Here is an 18114-nt window from a genome sequence, read left to right on the forward strand (position 1 = left end):
AGGGCAACGCTATTTGCGTTACATAGCCTATCACAGGGGCGTTTTGTTTTGTTTTTTGAAGTTCGCGGCCAGAGAGACGGGGCGCTTCTCCCAGGCCTGAATTTCGGCCGGGCGAGGAGGGAAGCCTCCCCCTCCGGCCTGAACTTCGGGGGGAGCAGCGAAGCGCCTCCCCCCCACCGCGAAGCAAGCTGCGAGACCAGGTAAGTGGCTTTCGTGCACCCCTACTTGGGACTACGATACCTGATGGCACACCTTTCTTTCTACCTATATGCTATGTTCAGCATCTAAGGTCCTCTTCCAAAGCATGGAAGGCAGCAATAAGGGAGAGGGCCTTCTCAGTGTTGGCCCCACATCTGTGGAACGAGCTTCCTGATGAGGTCTGCCTGATGCCAACGTTATTATCTTTTCAGCACCAGGTTAAGACCTATCTCTTTCCCCAGGCATTTGGCAGCACATGAGTTTTAATTGGTTCTGGATGTGTCTTTAGTTATGACTGATGGTTCAAAGTTGCTTTTAGTTATATGTTGTTGATGTGTATTATATGTTGTTGGTGTGCTTTTATGTAATCGGCTTTTAAACTTTTTATATTGTATTTAATGTTTTAACTTTGGTAAACCGTTCAGAGAGCTTCGGCTATGGGACGGTACAGAAATGCAATGATTGTTGTTGTTGATGCTGTTGTTATTAAGTTACCCTTGGAAAATTTGAATATGCAAAATTCAGAACGAGACACATTTTTCTCCCTGTCTCAAAATACTAGAACCTGGCGTCATCCTATGAAGCTGATTGGTGTGAGATTCAGGACAGATAAAAGGAAGTACTTCTTCACATAGCAGATGGGGTTGGACTCAGTGGTCTTGTAGGCCCCTTCCAACCCTACTATTCTATGATTCTAGTTAAACTGTGGAATTCACTACCACAGGGTATAGTGATGGCCATCCATTTGGATGGCTTTAAAAGGGTGTTGGACAAATTCCTGGAGGAAATGTCTGTCAAAGGCTACTAGTCCTGATCGCTATGAGCCTATGACACCTGTTGCTGTCATAGTGGGAGGGTGCTGTTGTGCTCGTGTTCTGTTGGTGGGTTCCTGGTTGACAGCTGATTGACCACTGTGTTAACAGAATGCTCAGCTAGATGGACCCTTGGTCTGATCCAGCAGGGCTCTTCTTATGTTTTCATTATGATTAAGCAACTGGTTGACTATCTAGATAGATGATAGACAGATAGATAGATGATAGATAGATAGATAGATAGATAGATAGATAGTTGTTTATTCAGTCAGTCGCTTCCGACTCTTCGTGACTTCATGGACCAGCCCACGCTAGAGCTTCCTGTCAGCCATCGCCACCCCCAGCTCCCCCAAAGTCGAGTCCATCACCTCCAGAATATCATCCATCCATCTTGCCCTTGGTCGGCCCCTCTTCCTTTTGCCTTCCACTTTCCCTAGCATCAGCATCATGCAGATAGATAGATATAGATATTTTAAGTAATGATAATAATAATACAGTGCAAAAGAAAACCAAGATAAAATCATTAGTGAAGAATGAAATCATTATTAAACATAAAACCAAATTAAAACCAGGAACAGAATAAAGTACTAAAAACATTAAAACCATTCTTAAAATGTTGTCTTATATTTCCCACTTTGTTTTTTTTTTGGACTTACTTAGGTCACCTATTGTTTATATGCTCCAGCAGTGAGTGATGTCACCCAGCGCTCTTCCCTATACCGTATTGTCCCTAATGAAGCACATCAGTACACTGGAATTGTCAAGCTGCTTCTTCACTTTCAATGGAAATGGGTTGGGATCATGTCCATGGGTGATGATAAAGGAGAAAAGTTTGTGCAGACCTTGGAACACAAGTTTTCTCAGAATGGTATCTGTGTTGCCTTCATTGGAAGAATGCCAATTCAGAGCAACATTTTTGGTGTTATTAGCTTTTATGACCGCTTTATGAACATGACACTGTCACTAAGCAAAACAAATTTTAATGTATGTATCATAAGTGCTGATGCTCACATGATGTTAGATTTGCAGGTGGTTCTCAATCTGGCTGAATCAGGTGTCACACAAATAAGGAAGGTGTGGATTATGACAGCTCACTGGGATTTTTCACTGGAGCCATTTTTTGGAAATCTGGATATACAGGTCTTCCATGGTACCTTGTCCTTTGCAATTCACTCCACTGATGTAAAGGGGTTCCAAAATTTCCTTCACATCCATAATCCCCATGCTGATGGAGATGGCTTTATCAGGGTCTTTTGGGAGCAAGCATTCAGCTGCTTATTTCCAGATTCTGCCATGTATAAGGAGAGCAAAAGAAGATGTACTGGTGAGGAGAAACTGGAGAACCTTCCCGGAGTTACCTTTGAAATGAGCATGACCAGCCAAAGCTACAGCATCTACAACGCTGTGTATGCTGTTGCACATGCTTTACACGCCCTGCATTCATCCAGAAACAAACATGGAGCAGTAGCAGGGAGAGACCATTTGGAGTCTTTTAAGCCACAACATTTTCAGGTAATGTGTCTCAAATGGAAGGCAGAACTGTTTTGTTGTTTTTAACAGATTAAGGACATTGATAAAGTGTCTATCACACACACACACACACACACACACACACACACACTTGATAATGTTTATTAATGTATATGCATCAGCATACATGGAGCTTTGCAATGTACAGTATAGCAGGTTCCTCTCCACAGCGGCTTTCGTAGGGAGGACAACAGAGACATGGGTAAATGGGGAATCATTAAGCCAGTATTTTAGCTTCCTGCATCTAGTCTCTCTTACAGTAGAAAATGGGAAACTAAGGGTTTCTGGGCATCTCTACATGAGTGATTTATTGCATGCTCATGATTGGCCACTCATGGATGTTTGCAGGTCCTTTGCAGGACGTTGTTAAGCTCCATGGCATCTCCCATGTTTTCCCATTTATCCCACTTTCAAAAAGATCAGAGATAAACTGGAATATTTTTTTAAAAAAGTGTGTAATGCCAGTGTAGCTCTATAATTTGGCCTCTAGATGGAGCTGTTTCATTGAAAATATAGAAAGTCCGGAGAGTAAGGCTGCCGAGAAAGGGCATTTTCAATGCCATGTCACATGTTCATTGTCAGGAGTGCCCTAGCTGCCTCTTGCAGTCCCCACCAATAGCCAACTCAGGACACAGACAATGAGGATTCTTTCCGAGACTTTATTCCTTTATTACTTTATGACTCTTTCAGATACTAATCACTAGCGACATAGCAAGGAACAGCACTGGGGAAAGATAGCAGAGTAGCCTAAGCTCCAGGTAAGGCAGTTGGTCCCCGTTTGAAGCAGAACCACGGGAAGACCCTGAACTTATGGGCTAGGGAGAGATCCTCCCTCTTTCCCTTGGGTCCTCGGGACGCGACCGTTGTTTGAGCGTCAAATGAGCAGTACGCCTCCTTTCTAGGGGTGAACGAAAGTCACTTACCTGTCGTCGAAGCTTGTTCGCGGTGGGGGGGCGCTTCGCTGCTCCCCCTGTGAAGTTCAGGCCGGGGGGGGGGAGGCTTCCCGCCTCGCCCGGCCGAAATTCAGGTCGGGGGGGAGGCTTCCTGCCTCGCCCGGCCGAAATTCAGGCCGGGGAGGAGGCTTCCCACCTTGCCTGGCCGCGAACTCCAAAGTTTTTTTTTTTTAAAGCCCCCGTGATAGGCTAAATGACGATTAACGTAGCCTATCATGGCTAGATCTGCAAAGTCAGCCATGATAGGCTACGTAAATCGTCACGTAGCCTATCACGGGGGCGTTTTTTTTTTTCTTTTATTGGAATGGCGGCCAATTCCCGCCCCGCACGAACACCCGCCGAACCGCCGGCCGGACCCGCCGCCAGGAGGGACATTCGGCAAAGGTAAGTCCTGTCCCGGGGGGGTGTGGGGGGCGGGGGGGTGCAGAGAATTTCTCCCCGAAACTTGTTCGGGGGGCCGAACACGTTGGCGCTAGGCCCCCCGAAGTTTCGGGGAGAAATTCTCCGCCATCCCTACTCCTTTCTGCACCCTCCATCTGTCGTCGCTGCGCCGAGCATCCAGCAAGCCCCCCTCCAGCACTCTCTCCCTGCCAGGGTCACTATCTATCCCAGGAATGCTGGCAGGAGGAATCTGCCAGCTGCTGTGCTTGTGAGAGATGAGCGAGCTCCTCTCCCACGGAGTGCTGTTCCTCCTCAGAATCAGACCTGCTCTGGGGCTCTATTGGTTCAGTTTCCACCCTGACATTCATCATCCATAGGGAGCCCATTCTAATCATGCCATGGAAAAGGAAGCAGAAAGCCCTGGTAAGGCTGCGGGATTGTTCCATAATGTAGGGAGGCCCTCTGTCAAAGGAATCGCATAAAAAGTGGGTTTTGAGGATGGAGAAAGGTTGTGCCATCAGCATCAAATCGCATGGCCTTTTCCTTTGATTCTTCTCATTCTTAGGTGCTTAGCTTCTCTCCCCATTCTTTACAGATGCCACAACATCAGTATACTGAATCCTAATAGCTGCAGACGGTATTTGCAAATCTAGGCCTTAATGTTTTCCCATTTTTACTTATTTAGTGTAGCCTTTGGGCAACATCAGCTCGTTAAAGCATGACTGTCTTGAGTCTTTCCTAGTTTTAGACTCCCAGCCCTCTTGTTCTCTTCATTTTAACATAATTCTCCTCCCTTGCTTACTTTCAAAAACTGATCCCCATGATGTGTCCTCTAATTTTTACTGCTAACTATATTATGACTTCTAAAACAAACTACACCTGCATGTAATCTGTATATCCTGTGCATTTCCAGCCTCCTTTCACTTCCAAATACAGAAGCAATTGGTTCATTAGTTTATTTGGGACAGCAAATTGACTCGTTCAGGACTAGTTTTAGCTGGATCAGATCAGTTAAGCATCCCAGTTTGAAGGGAAAAGTTTATCTATTTAAAAGGATAAACCTGTCTCCTTTTAGGTTCCCCAGCTGCTAGAAAGAAAAGCTATTCTTTCTGTCCTTGGCTTCTCCTTCCCCTCCCCAATGTAAGTCTCTAGGCAGGGGAGACAGAGGTGGCAGTACTAGGGGAATTTGCAGGGCTGTGCTCACATCTATCCTAATTGCAAGCATCTGAGCAACTTTGTTCAAAGGTTGGTGACATCCCTGATCTACAGGTTCAGAGACAACACTATAGACTTCTCTTGTCTATACTGAGAAAAGATGTCTGTACCCGCCCGCCCCCCCGGTACTGCTTGTGGGCTTCCTAGGAGCACCTAATTGACCGTTATGCGAAACAGGAGGCTGTACCAGGAAGACATTTAGTCTGAACCAGCAAGGAGCTTAAGTTGTCATCCAATTCCCAATATATCCACATGTTCTGACATGATGGTTGTAGTGATAAACAGGGTTCTGTTGAGCTGCATGTTTACCCTTCAGTGCACAGATACTAGATTTGGTCCAGACTTGTTTAGAGTAGTCCCACTGAAATCAATGGGACAAGTAAGTCATGAGTATCTTAATTTCCTTGAATTCAGAGGGAATAAGACTAAATCTGTATCCAGCCCACTGCATTCCTGCTGGCATGGGCTGTAAAAGGTAAAGGTGTCCCCAACCAGTCGTGTCCGACTCTAGGGTGTGGTGCTCATCTCCATTTCTAAGCCAAAGAGCCAGCGCTGTCCAAAGATGCTTCCGTGGTCATGTGGCCGGCATGACTGAACACCAAGGTGCACGGAACGCTGTTACCTTTCCCGCTGAGGCGGTACCTATTTATCTACTTGCAATTTCTTGCTTTCGAACTGCTAGGTTGGCAGGACCTGGGACTGAAGATGGGAGCTCCCTCCGTCACGCAGCACACAGGTCTCGAACTGCTGTCCTGCCGACCTTCCGGTCTGCAGTTCAGCGTCTTAACCACTAAGCCACCGCGGCCCCTGTCATGGGCTGTAGTCCTTCTTTTCTACCTTGTTACGGGAGGTTCTAACTTGAGAAAGCAAGGATAGGTGATAACAACAGAGCAGCAAAGTTACCACGTCAAATTCCACTTGGTGAAACATCACCTTCAAAATAATAGTGTATCCTTAGTGTTGGGGTCCTTGTTCTTGGGAAACTGGGTATCCATCAGTGATGTGGGTTTTCTGGAAAGTTTTGAATTGGGAAATGTTCTATGCCATAAATAAATTGAGATCTGTGTTTTAGCACGTTTATTTTATTTTATTTAGTAAACAAAACACTAAAGAAGTAAACTACGCTACACTTAAGTGCTGTATAAATATATCCTCAGTTTTACCAATGGCCAAACAGAAGTATGTGATGCTCTGAGCGATGCTGAGTCAGAGTGATGCTCTGACTTGGATTCCTGCCTTGAGCAGGGGGTTGGACTAGATGGCCTTGTAGGCCCCTTCCAACCCTATTATTCTATGATTCTAAATTAAAATATTTGTTGGGGGAATCACTAAAGAGTAGGGGTGGACAAAAGTCACTTACCTTTTCTCACAGCTTGTTCGCGGTGGGGGGGAGCGCTTCGCTGCTCCCCCCGCGAAGTTCAGGCCGGGGGGGGAGGCTTCCCGCCTCGCCTGGCCGAAATTCAGGCCGGGGGGGGAGGCTTCCCGCCTCGCCCGGCCGAAATTCAGGCCGGGAAGGAGGCTTCCCACCTCGCCTGGCCGCGAACACGAAAGTAAACAAACAAAAAAAAAACAACGTCCCCTGATAGGCTACGTGACGATTCACGTAGCCTATCACGGCTAGATCTGGAAAGTCAGCCGTGATAGGCTACGTGAATCGTCACGTAGCCTATCACGGGTGACTTTAAAGAAAAAAAAAAGCGCGTACGCGAATGGCGGCCCCCATAGGGAGCCGCCATTCGCGTTCCTTATTTAGTTGCTGTAGTCTACGTCAATGTTTACGTAGACTATGGCGAAAATAAGGGCAACGCTATTTGCATTGCCCTTATTTTCGCTGTAGTCTACGTAAACATTGACATAGACTACAGTGACCAAATAAGGAAGGGGAATGGCGGCTCCCTATGGGGGCCGCCATTCGCGTACGCGCTTTTTTTTTAAAGTCACCCGTGATAGGCTACGTGACGATTCACGTAGCCTATCACGGCTGACTTTGCAAATCTTGCCGTGATAGGCTACGTGAATCGTCACGTAGCCTATCAGGGGACGTGTTTTTTTTTTTCTTTCATTGCAATGGCGGGGGCGGCAGCCGGTCAAAAGACCGGCTGCTGCTCCCACCCCGCTCGAACACCGGACGAACCGCCAGCCGGACCCGCCGCCGGGAGGGACATTCAGGGAAGGTAAGTCCCGTCCCAGGGGGGGGCGGGGGGGCGGAGGATTTCTCCCCGAAACTTGTTCGGGGGGCCAAACACATTGGCGCTCGGCCCCCCGAAGTTTCGGGGAGAAATTCTCCACCATCCCTACTAAAGAGTACTTACAGTGTAATCCTATGTATGTCTATTCAGACGTAAGGCCCACTGAAATCATAATGACTTACTACCATGTGCACACAAAAATGCATGTATTCATGAAAATGTTCAAAATGAATTATATTAGGAACACTACTTGAAAAATTCTGCACAAAATGCATGCATTAGGGGAAATGTGCACAAAATGCATGCAATTTTTAATGCAAACTTTAAAAACAAATATCAGAGCTTGGGATGAACTGAGCTTAACAAAATATGAGAAACTGGGGGAAACAGGAACTCTGTTATCACTCTGATTTTATATGTGGCTCGTATTGTACCGATTACTAATTTGACTTGTAGTATGTTCCTTCATTCTATTACTAATTTGGTTTATACAACAATGCCTTTCTAAACATGGACATATGTGGAAAATATAGCAGTGGGAAATTTTCTAGCAAATGTATGATTTCTGCACATCACTGGTCTCCACTGAACATCTAAAAAGTAATGGAAGAAGCTGCAACTTACAGGAGCTAGGGCTCCAAGCATTGTGTTTCCCATGACTTGGGGAAAAGCAAATGCGGAGGAGATGAGGTGGGCAGGCAAAGGCATCAGCACCCATCCATCCACATACACCACTTCTTCCTTCCAATCATGACCTTCCCTGGGGTTTCAGCCCAATGTCCAGTTTGGCCATCTAGGTGAGTTGACACAGTCCATAAGTTGACATTGTGACACTGATAGCATGACTTTGCCTTTGGGGACAGAGACAATCAATAACATCATAGAACAGCATAATTCTATCCCACAGAAGCTAAATATTGTTGTCTTTTTCCACCACTTTTGTAAAACTTGTCTGTACTTCATTCCTAGCTTTACCCTTTTCTGAGGACCATCTCCTTTAACAACAGTGCTGGGGACAAAGTGTCTTTTGATGAGAAGGGTGAATTTTTAGCAGGATTTGATATTATCAATTGGGTGACCTTCCCCAACAAATCCTTCATAAAAGTGAAAGTAGGAAAAATGGACCCCCAACAACCAGCAGTTGGACAGTTCTCCATTAATGAGTCAATCATTATATGGCAGAATCAATTTAACCAGGTAGGACCAGACTGGAGTTTCTAGTGTACAGTTTGCAGTAACTTCTTCACCACTGTTTGCTTAGTAACTGGGCCAGGGGCTAAAAGTGAAGTCAAGCAGCTGAATTTGATCTCATTACGAATCCAAGGCAAACCATTCAACATCACAGTAATTCAAGTCTATGCCCCAGCCACTGAGGCTGAAGAAGCTGAGGTTGATCGGTTCTATGAAGACCTTCAACACCTTCTAGAACTAACACCAAAAAAAGATGTCCTCTTCATCATAGGGGATTGGAATGCTAAAGTAGGACGTCAAGATCACCGGGATAACAGACAAGCCTGGCCTTGGTGTAAAAATGAAGCAGGACAAAAGCTAATCAAGTTTTGCCAAGAGAACATGCTGATCATAGCAAACACTCTTTTCCAACAGCACAAGAGGTGACTCTACACATGGACATCACCAGATGGTCAATATTGAAATCAGATTGATTATGTACTTTGCAGCCAAAGATGGAGAAGCTCCATATAGTCAGTAAAAACAAGACCTGGAGCTGACTGTGGCTCAGATCATGAGCTGCTTCTTGCAAAATTTCAGCTTAAATTGAAGAACGTAGGGAAAACCACTAAACCATTCAGGTATGACCTAAATCATATCCCTTATGAATATAAGTGGAGGTGAGGAATAGATTTCAGGGATTAGACCTGATAGACATAGTGCCTGAGGAACTATGGATGGAGGTCCATCACATTGTTCAGGAGGCAGCAACTCAATCCATCCCAAAGAAAAAGAAATGCAAGAAAGCCAAGTGGCTGTCTGATGAGGCTTTAAGTGGCTGAGGAAAGAAGGGAAGCAAGGGAGAAAGGGGAAGATATATCCAACTGAATGCAGAGTTCCAGAGAATAGCAAGGAGAGACAAGAAGGCCTTCTTAAATGAACAGTGCAAAGAAATCGAGGAAAACAATAGAATGGGAACGACTAGAGATCTTTTCAAGAAAATTGGAGATCTCAAGGGAACGTTTTGTGCAAAGACCGGCATGATAAAGGACAAAGAAGGCAGGGACTTAACAGAAGCAGATGAGATTAAGAAGCGGTGGACAAAATACACAGAAGAACTATACAGGAAAGATCTGAATGTCCCTGATAGCCATGATAGTGCGGTCATTGAACTTGAGCCAGACATCCTAGAGAGTGAAGTCAAGTGGGCCTTAGGAAGCATTACTAACAACAAAGCTAGTGGAGATGACAGTATTCCAGCTGAGCTATTTAAAATCCTAAAAGATTATGCTGTTAAAGTGCTGCACTCAATATGCCAACCAATTTGGAACACTCAACAGTGGCCACAAGACTGGAAAAGGTCAGTTTACATTCCAGTTCCAAAGAAGGGCAACGCCAAAGATTGTTCAAACTACCGTACAATTGTGCTCATTTCAAATGCCAGCAAGGTGATGCTCAAAATCCTACAAGCTAGGCTTCAGCAGCCTGTGAACCAAGAACTACTGGAAGTACAAGCGGGGTTCCGAAGAGGCAGAGGAACTAGAGACCAAATCGCCAACATTTGCTGGATCATGGAGAAAGCAAGAGAATTCCAGAAAAATGTCTATTTCTGCTTCATTGACTACGCTAAAGCCTTTGATTGTGTGGATCACAACAAACTCTGGCAAATTCTGAAAGAGATGGGAGTACCAGACCACCTTACCTGTCTCCTGAGAAACCTGTATGAGGGTCAAGAAGCAACAGTAAGAACCAGACATGGAACAACCGATTAGTTCAAAATTGAGAAAGGAGTATGATAAGGCTGTATATTGTTGCCCTGCTTATTTAATTTATATGCAGAGTACATCATGAGAAATGCCGGGTTGGATGAATCACAGCTCAAAATTAAGATTGCCAGGAGAATTATCAAAAACTTCAGATACGCAGACGATACCACCCTAATGGCAGAAAGCGAAGAGGATCTAAAGAGCAACTTGTTGAGGGTGAAAGTGGAGAGTGCCAAAGCTGGTTTGAAACTCGACATTAAAAAACCTAAGATCATGGCATCTGTCCCCATCATTTCCTGGCATATTTCTTCCTGGGAAGAAATGGAAGCAGTGACAGATTTTACTTTCTTGGGCTCCAAGATCACCACAGACGGTAACTGTAGCCATGAAATTAAAAGACACTTCCTCCTTGGGAGGAAAGCTATGGCACACCTAGACAGCATAGTAAGAAGCAGAGACATCACCTTGCCAATAAAGGTCCGTCTAATCAAAGCTATGGTTTTCCCAGTAGTAATGTATGGCTGTGAGAGCTGGACTATAAGGAAGGCTGAGCGCCGAAGAATTGATGCTTTCGAACTGTGGTGCTGGAGAAGACTCTTACGAGTCCCCTGGACTGCAAGGAGGTCAAATCAGTCCATCCTAAAGGAAATCAACCCTAAGTGCTCATTGGAAGGACAGATACTGCAGCTGAAGCTCAAATATTTTGGCCACCTAATGCGAAGAGAAAACTCACTGGAAAAGACCCTGATGCTGGGAAAGATTGAAGGCAAAAAGAGAAGGGGACGGCAGAGGAAGAGATGGCTAAATAGCATCACCTATGTAATGAATATGAACTTGAGTACACTCCAGGACAGAGCGGAGGACAGGAAGGCCTGGCTTGCTATGGTCCATGGGGTCATGAAGAGTCGGACACGACTTAACGACTGAACAACACTGAAGTGCATCCAGTCTTGATTTGTACTGGGACCACTACACAATGGAAGGGGAGGATTAAATCTCTCCCACACCCCCAGCTAATTACTTCATGAAATCCCTTGCCCTTGGTGTTGAGATTTATTTGTTTATTTATTAAATACATTGCATCAGTGTAGGAATTTTCTTGCTTTAAAAAAAAACACCACCACCACTTTTCACTGGGCAGGGGAACTTTGAGAAGGAAACAGCTGGGGGAAAGTTTATGGTCCCCTCTTGGTACCCAGTAGTTCTGATCAATATACAGATTGTGTGTATTTACTCTGGAATAACAAGAAGAGAGGGCTGAGCTACATGCTAGATAATTAACATAATATTCCGTTTGACAGATTGAGGGCAATGGGCTAATGTAATGAGCAATGATAGTAAATCAGAGCTCACTGAGAGCAAACAAAGTATATTCAGAGTGAGGATAAAGATTCCTGAATAATTGGGAATGTTTATTCCATTTAGTAGTAATATAAACAAACACAGAAACACACATAAAAAACATTACTATAAAAAGAAGGGGCACCTTTCTACATTGCAGAGAACACACACACACACACACACACACACTCCCTTCAAATCAGCCCTAGCTTTAAAAGCATGCCACATACAAAACCCTCTCAGACTCAGAGGCATTTTATTGAATTCAGCAGATTGGTGATTATAAGAGAAGAAAATATCTAAATGCTGTATCTCCCTTTTTTTAATAAGCAGGCTGTGCCTCTTTCATTGTGTAATGGTTACTGCAATCCTGGATGCAGGAAACAAAGGAAGGAGGGGAAGCCATTTTGTTGCTATGGTTGCGTTCCATGTCCAGAAGGGAAGATTTCTCACCAGAGAGGTAGGATGGATCATACTCTAAAACCTAAAAAGAACCATCATGTACATCATCACCACAGATATAATTTTGTGGGGTTTTTTGGTGGGGGGAGATGGGGGGAACTTCCCTAGAAATCATCCATTATCAGAGATAGCAGTGTTAGAGAAGACACTATTTATGTCTACAGATGTTAATATTATACTAAAGGGCCTATGGAATTCCTGCATGCATCCACTCCATCCAGATTCCTGGAGAGTAGTCTCTATTTCAAGAGAGAATTTACAGACAAAGAGAGAGATGTGGGGTGACTTATATGAAGCAAATTCTTTTCTGGAGTGTGCAACTTCCACATTCCTTCATTCTAGTCACAACAGAATAGGGATCTGGGAAAATTTTGTTCACCCTACAGTCTTAAGTGAACTGACCTTAACATTGCAGGAGATGGGGACATTTGGGTTAGCAACAGTACATGCTCAAAGATCCTAGGTGTCTTTGTGGATCGCAACCTGAATGTGAGTCAGCAATGTGATGTGGCTTCTTTAAAAGCTAATGCAAATTTGGATTGCATGAATAGAAGCATAGTGTCTCTGTCATGGGAAGCAATCATTCTGCTCTATTCTGCATAAGTCAGGTAGCATTTGGAGTACAGTGTCCAGTTCTGAGTGCCATATTTTAGAAGGGCATTGACAAACCTGAACACATCCAAAGAAGGGTGGCCAGGATGGTGAGGGGTAAGGAAACCAAGTCCTATGCCCAATCATTTAAAGAGCTCAATATATTTTGCCTAGAGACCCATCAGTCTTCAAATACAAATAAATGTGACTATTAAAAAAATAAGATTTTCCAACTAATGCAGAAATGTGAATGGAAGAGACATATGACTAAAATGATGCAAAACTGACATAGAGCAGAAAGGGATTGATTCAGCAATAACTAGAGTGTAATGAATATGTAGAAATATTTAAATACCTATCATAACATGCAAATATATGGATTATCTCCAATACATGAATATTTGTTAACAGACCACGATATAGTATATCTCAGAGACTGAGTTGTTATTTCCTTTCCTTTCCTTTCCTTTCCTTTCCTTTCCTTTCCTTTCCTTTCCTTTCCTTTCCTTTCCTTCTTTTCATTTTATTTTCATTCTGTTGAAAGACATGGATGACTGTTTCAAATGCCCAGAACATCAGTATCCAAACAAAGAAAGAAACCAGTGCATTCCCAAAGGACTAAACTTTCTGTCTAACAATGAACCGTTGGGCATTTCTTTAGCTGTTTTGGCACAGTTCCTATCTGTTACCACAGGATTGGTCCTTGGAATCTTTATTAAGTATCAGAATACTCCCATTGTCAAAGCCAATAACCGAAACCTCACTTACTCTCTGCTCATCTCCCTCCTGTTGTCCTTCCTCTGTTCTTTCCTATTTATTGGCCAGCCCCAGTTAATTACCTGCCATCTACGACAAACTGCTTTTGGTATCATCTTCTCAGTGGCTGTTTCTTCGGTCTTGGCAAAAACCATCACTGTGGTTCTGGCTTTCATGGCTACTAAGCCAGGATCGAAGATGAGGAAATGGGTGGGGAAAAGATTTGCATACAATGTTGTTCTCTGCTGCTCATTTATTCAAGCAAGCATTTGCATGGTGTGGCTATGTACAGATGCTCCATTCCCAGATTTGGACATGAAGTCTCTGCCTGAAGAAATCATAGTGGAATGTAATGAAGGATCAGTCAACATGTTCTACTACGTTCTTGGGTACATGGGATTTCTGGCTCTTGTCAGCTTCATTGTGGCTTTTTTTGCTCGTAAGCTGCCAGACACTTTTAATGAAGCCAAATTTATCACTTTCAGCATGTTGGTGTTTTGCAGTGTGTGGGTGTCTTTTGTTCCTACTTATCTCAGCACGAAAGGGAAATATATGGTTGCTGTAGAGATATTCTCTATTTTGGCCTCCAGTGCTGGAATACTGGGTTCCATATTTTCCCCTAAGTGTTATATAATTGTCCTGAGGCCTGAACTGAACAATAAAGGGCAGTTAAGACAGAAAAATAACTGAAAATCAAACAGCCCACCATGTTACTTAGAAGGAAACACAGTTGATTGCAATGGGCCTTTCTTCCATCTCCATGAAATATTTCAACTTGGTCCTGTTGTATTGAGCCTCGTGTGGCGCAGAGTGGTAGGCGGCAATATTGCAACCGAAACTCTCCCCACGACCTGAGTTTGATCCCAGTGGAAGCCGGGTCTCAGGTAGCCGGCTCAGGTTGACTCAGCCCTCCATCCTTCCGAGGTCGGTAAAATGATGACCCAGCTTGCTGGGGGAAAGGTAGTCACGACTGGAGAAGGCAATGGCAAACCACCCCATTATAGTCTGCCATAAAAGCGCCAGTGAAAGCGGCATCCCTCTAGGAGTCAGAAATGACTCGGAGCTTGCACAGGAGGAACCTTTCCTTTGCTTCCTGTTGTATTCTGAAGACGTGATCTTTACCTTGAATCAGACATGACACATGTAGAGATACATCACACCTCCTCACCAAATCTTACCTTGTCTTCCAAAGGAAAGAAACTTAGTTTCTTGAGGTTTGGTCAATTGCTCAATTACTGTTGAATGTTTGGTTTGTTGCTTCAGTTGTTCCCAATTCTAAGGGATATGTATCCTCTACACTTGTCATAATTAAAATATAACAACACTGGATCCACGTGAGCACTGTGTCAGATGTCACTGTTTCTCCCGCCCTTGGATATCCTTAAAATCCTAGTTGGCCAATCCCTTCGGATGATTTCAACTCTAAGCCTTATAAATCTTGATGAACTGTAACAAATCATGTAACAAATCACTACCTGGGTAGTGTTGCCATATGTCCTTTCTCCAAAATGCACCTTGATGAGCAAGTTTCATGTGCACATGGAATGTTGGACCAAAAAGGGACCCATTTATGCCCTGAGTTATTGAAATGGGGAACAGCTTATTCTATGTTTGGGGAACTTAGTTCAAGCAGACTTAATTTAGGGACATTTGCTCACACATAGGGTTGGACAGGGTCACCCACTCCCAGGTTCATCGGGCATTTGCCAAGCCACCACCCCTGCTCATGGCATGGTGTGAACCTCGTCACAACAATACAAGTGTCCGATGAAGCTGCAGGGGTGTCCATCCTCCTAGCATGCTGATACTGTGCACAACAATGGAGGCTCGTGCACGTCCGGATAGGTAATGCCATATAATTGGTGGCTGTAAAGGGCCATTTATGCAGCATTTCAGGTTTGAATGCTCCATTCATGACTGCCAATTACACAGCATTACCCACCTGGAAGCATATGAGCCACCATTGCTCTGCACAATGGTGGCTCACTAGGATGAAGGGGGAACTGCCAGGTTGCTCCCCAACTGTACAGTTGCTCCCCAACTAGCAACTGTAGGTTGCTCCCCAACCTACGGGACGCTCACTGAACAGGGGCACGAGTGTCTCACAGTTCGGCAAGTGGGGTCCTGGAGGGTGGGTGAGGGGGAGTGCAGCAGACTCCACTGCCCTGTGGACTCTCACAACATCCCTGCTCACACATTCTCATTAGATCCTAAACTACAGATTTATTTTTTACAAAGATTATATTCAAACACACACCTGTGCAAACATTACAGCAGAGAAAAATGGCTTCATTCCCCACCCCACCCCCACACATTAGGAGGTATATTTATTCCTAACAGGCATAACTAATGGATACGGGGGAAATGCAATTGGGGTAATCAGCATCTGCTGAATATTTGTAGGAGTTGATACTAAGGAAATGGCAGAGAGGAGGATTGGGGGCCTGTACACCAGTCGAGGTGAAATGAGGGATCACCAGGGAGTGGTGAATAGATTTAGAAATTAATGGAGGTAGATGAGGAAGGGGGGAAAGAAATAAAACATTTGACAGCCAAAGTTCCCTGACTCACAGGAAAGAATTTAGAAAACCGAATTTCCATCTTGGCTTGCAATAAGCTATAAAAAATAGCGCACAAATACACCACTCTTGGTAGTCTCAGTTTCAGTTCACAAAAGGTGGGGGATTAGCACCCAGAAGCTTGGTCACCGTTAATAATCACCCAAGAAAAGCCAAAGGGTAGCATCCCATAGTAGCCCAAGGATAACTAGCTCTTGTGACGAGGATGGGGAGACTGAATGAATAGTCAGCTGTTATTGCGGATGCCAGAGCCAAAATGATTTAGTTAAAAATAGATTTAGATGGAGAGTCTTCCCAGTGAGGCCTCTCTGGAATTTTCTTCACCAGATAAAAGCGTGAGCAGCACTTCTTGAGGCTGTGTGGTAGCTCTTTTTCCATACCTTAAGCTTCCCATTGGCCTCAAGGACAACAAATCATAGGTGGGATGCAAACCTTCAACAAACACAGAGTGAGGGCTCAGGGAGCTGGCAGCCTTGTGCCATGTGTAACATGACCTTGCATTCAATGGGTGCATTACCTTCTCCCTACGAGGGTGCAAGGAAGAAATACATCTGGACACAAGGTGGTCCAGAATAAGAGCAGAAGGGACTCCTGGCCCAATACCTGTGTCTTGTTGCCAGTGCTGAAAGTGTGTTAGAAAGCAGTCACAAGGAGCAAGGTGGAAAGCCTAACTGAACTGCAGGTTCACCCTTAGAGATAAGACATACCGGCAGGGAGATGCAATGGAGGAGTGAGCAATGAGTGAGTGAGCAAACTCCGAGGCAGCGATAAGATTTTCCACAAAGAATACAAAGAATGGGCTGCTCAAGGGCTGGATCCAGGCTGGGTCAAAACAAAGGGGACAAACTTTGGGTTCTGACACCTGAATAGAAGATGGAAGCAGTCTCTCTGCATCTGTATTATTTTTAGATCTGGCTACCTATAAGGTAGCCAAGCCCATCACCATCACCATCACCACCACCATCATCGCCACCACCCTTTTAAAGCTAGTTGTTAAGGATGCTGAGACTAGAGGAGGCTGAACTGTGACCTTGCTGAGGTAGAGAGGTGTGGATCCTTCAGGATAGGGTCATATTCCCCATGGAGAGCTTCAGAATTGCTAATTGAAAGGGTAACCCTGGCTGGGTGATGTCAGGATAACTGGGCCATTATTCAAAGGAGTTCCCTGGTCACAGGGACACTCTCCCTTTAATTTAATCAAGGAGAAGTCGTGTTTTCAAGGCTGTTCTTCACTGTGCAGCATTCCAGAACCCTCATATAATCATTGCTAGCAGCCTCATCTTCCAGAACAAAATGGATTCCAGACTCAAGCTGTTGGGGCATTGTCCAATGAATAGAAGGGCACAACAGCCACATGCACAGAGAATCAAGATATCTGAAGCTTTTCTGAAACAACAGGTGTTGGAATTTAAACTTCACTTTCAAGGAGATCAAATTACAGAGAAGTCAGTGTCTTGTAGGAATCATTTTTAGTAGATACTTGAATCCAGGATGTTGCAACAAAAGACTCAACCTAGTGTGAACTTGAGTTGTTAAGTTCAGCCTGCATTGTTTTGACACCCTACAGCACTCATAGCCCTCCAAGACACCCACCTTTGTTTAGTGAATCCAAATTACAATGCTTTTGATCCCCAACCTATATGTTCCTATACATTGTGATGTATGCTCCTATGCATCACAATGTATAGGAACATCCAAGGCCTCCTGATGCCATATGTATTTCCCTGTGAGAATGTCACCCTGTTGCTGCCCTTACATGTGTAAGGAAATAGCCTGTTGCCACTGGGTGTTGATCTTGGTCCAGTCCCATCAGGAAGAGCACAGCAGATGGGAAGAACTTTAGGACACATCATACAACCTCTGACATAAAAAGGCATAAGAGAGAATCCCTGAAATGGCTCAAATGAGCAGCTGTTTATGATGGTTGTAATCCCACAGCCAGGGGCTAGTATGGGAGCAGGGTCTCAAGGAAGATACTGACAAGGAGTGGCTGTGAGGGCAGAGCCTGGCAGGTTGAGTGGGTGCATTCTGGCAGGTTCTGGAAACTTGGAAGTACATCTTAATGCAGGGGTGTCACCAGGGTGCCAAATCAGTCCTGCAGAACCCCCTGAGTCCCTCTGGGGGAATCCCTTAAGTTATTTCCACTTGGTATCTTAATTGCATCAAAGGGA

General features: G+C 44.6%; 1 protein-coding gene across 1 annotated transcript; it reads left to right on the top strand.

The window, feature by feature from the left end:
• The first annotated feature begins 13154 nt into the window (after window positions 1-13154).
• LOC146342604 (vomeronasal type-2 receptor 26-like) lies at window positions 13155-14054 on the top strand. The gene has a single exon (XM_084807925.1). It carries the CDS (start codon window positions 13155-13157, stop codon window positions 14052-14054), a length of 900 nt encoding a protein of 299 aa, XP_084664051.1.
• Window positions 14055-18114: the final 4060 nt, after the last annotated feature.

The sequence above is a fragment of the Heloderma suspectum genome, chromosome 6 (genome assembly GCF_057233095.1).
Source record: "Heloderma suspectum isolate Gila_16-S chromosome 6, 16-S_ref, whole genome shotgun sequence".
Classification (NCBI taxonomy): domain Eukaryota; kingdom Metazoa; phylum Chordata; class Lepidosauria; order Squamata; family Helodermatidae; genus Heloderma; species Heloderma suspectum.

What these genes read in the sequence shown, in the direction of transcription:
- LOC146342604 (XM_084807925.1), top strand. Translation starts at nt 13,155, where the DNA reads ATGGATGACTGTTTCAAATGCCCAGAACATCAGTATCCAAACAAAGAA.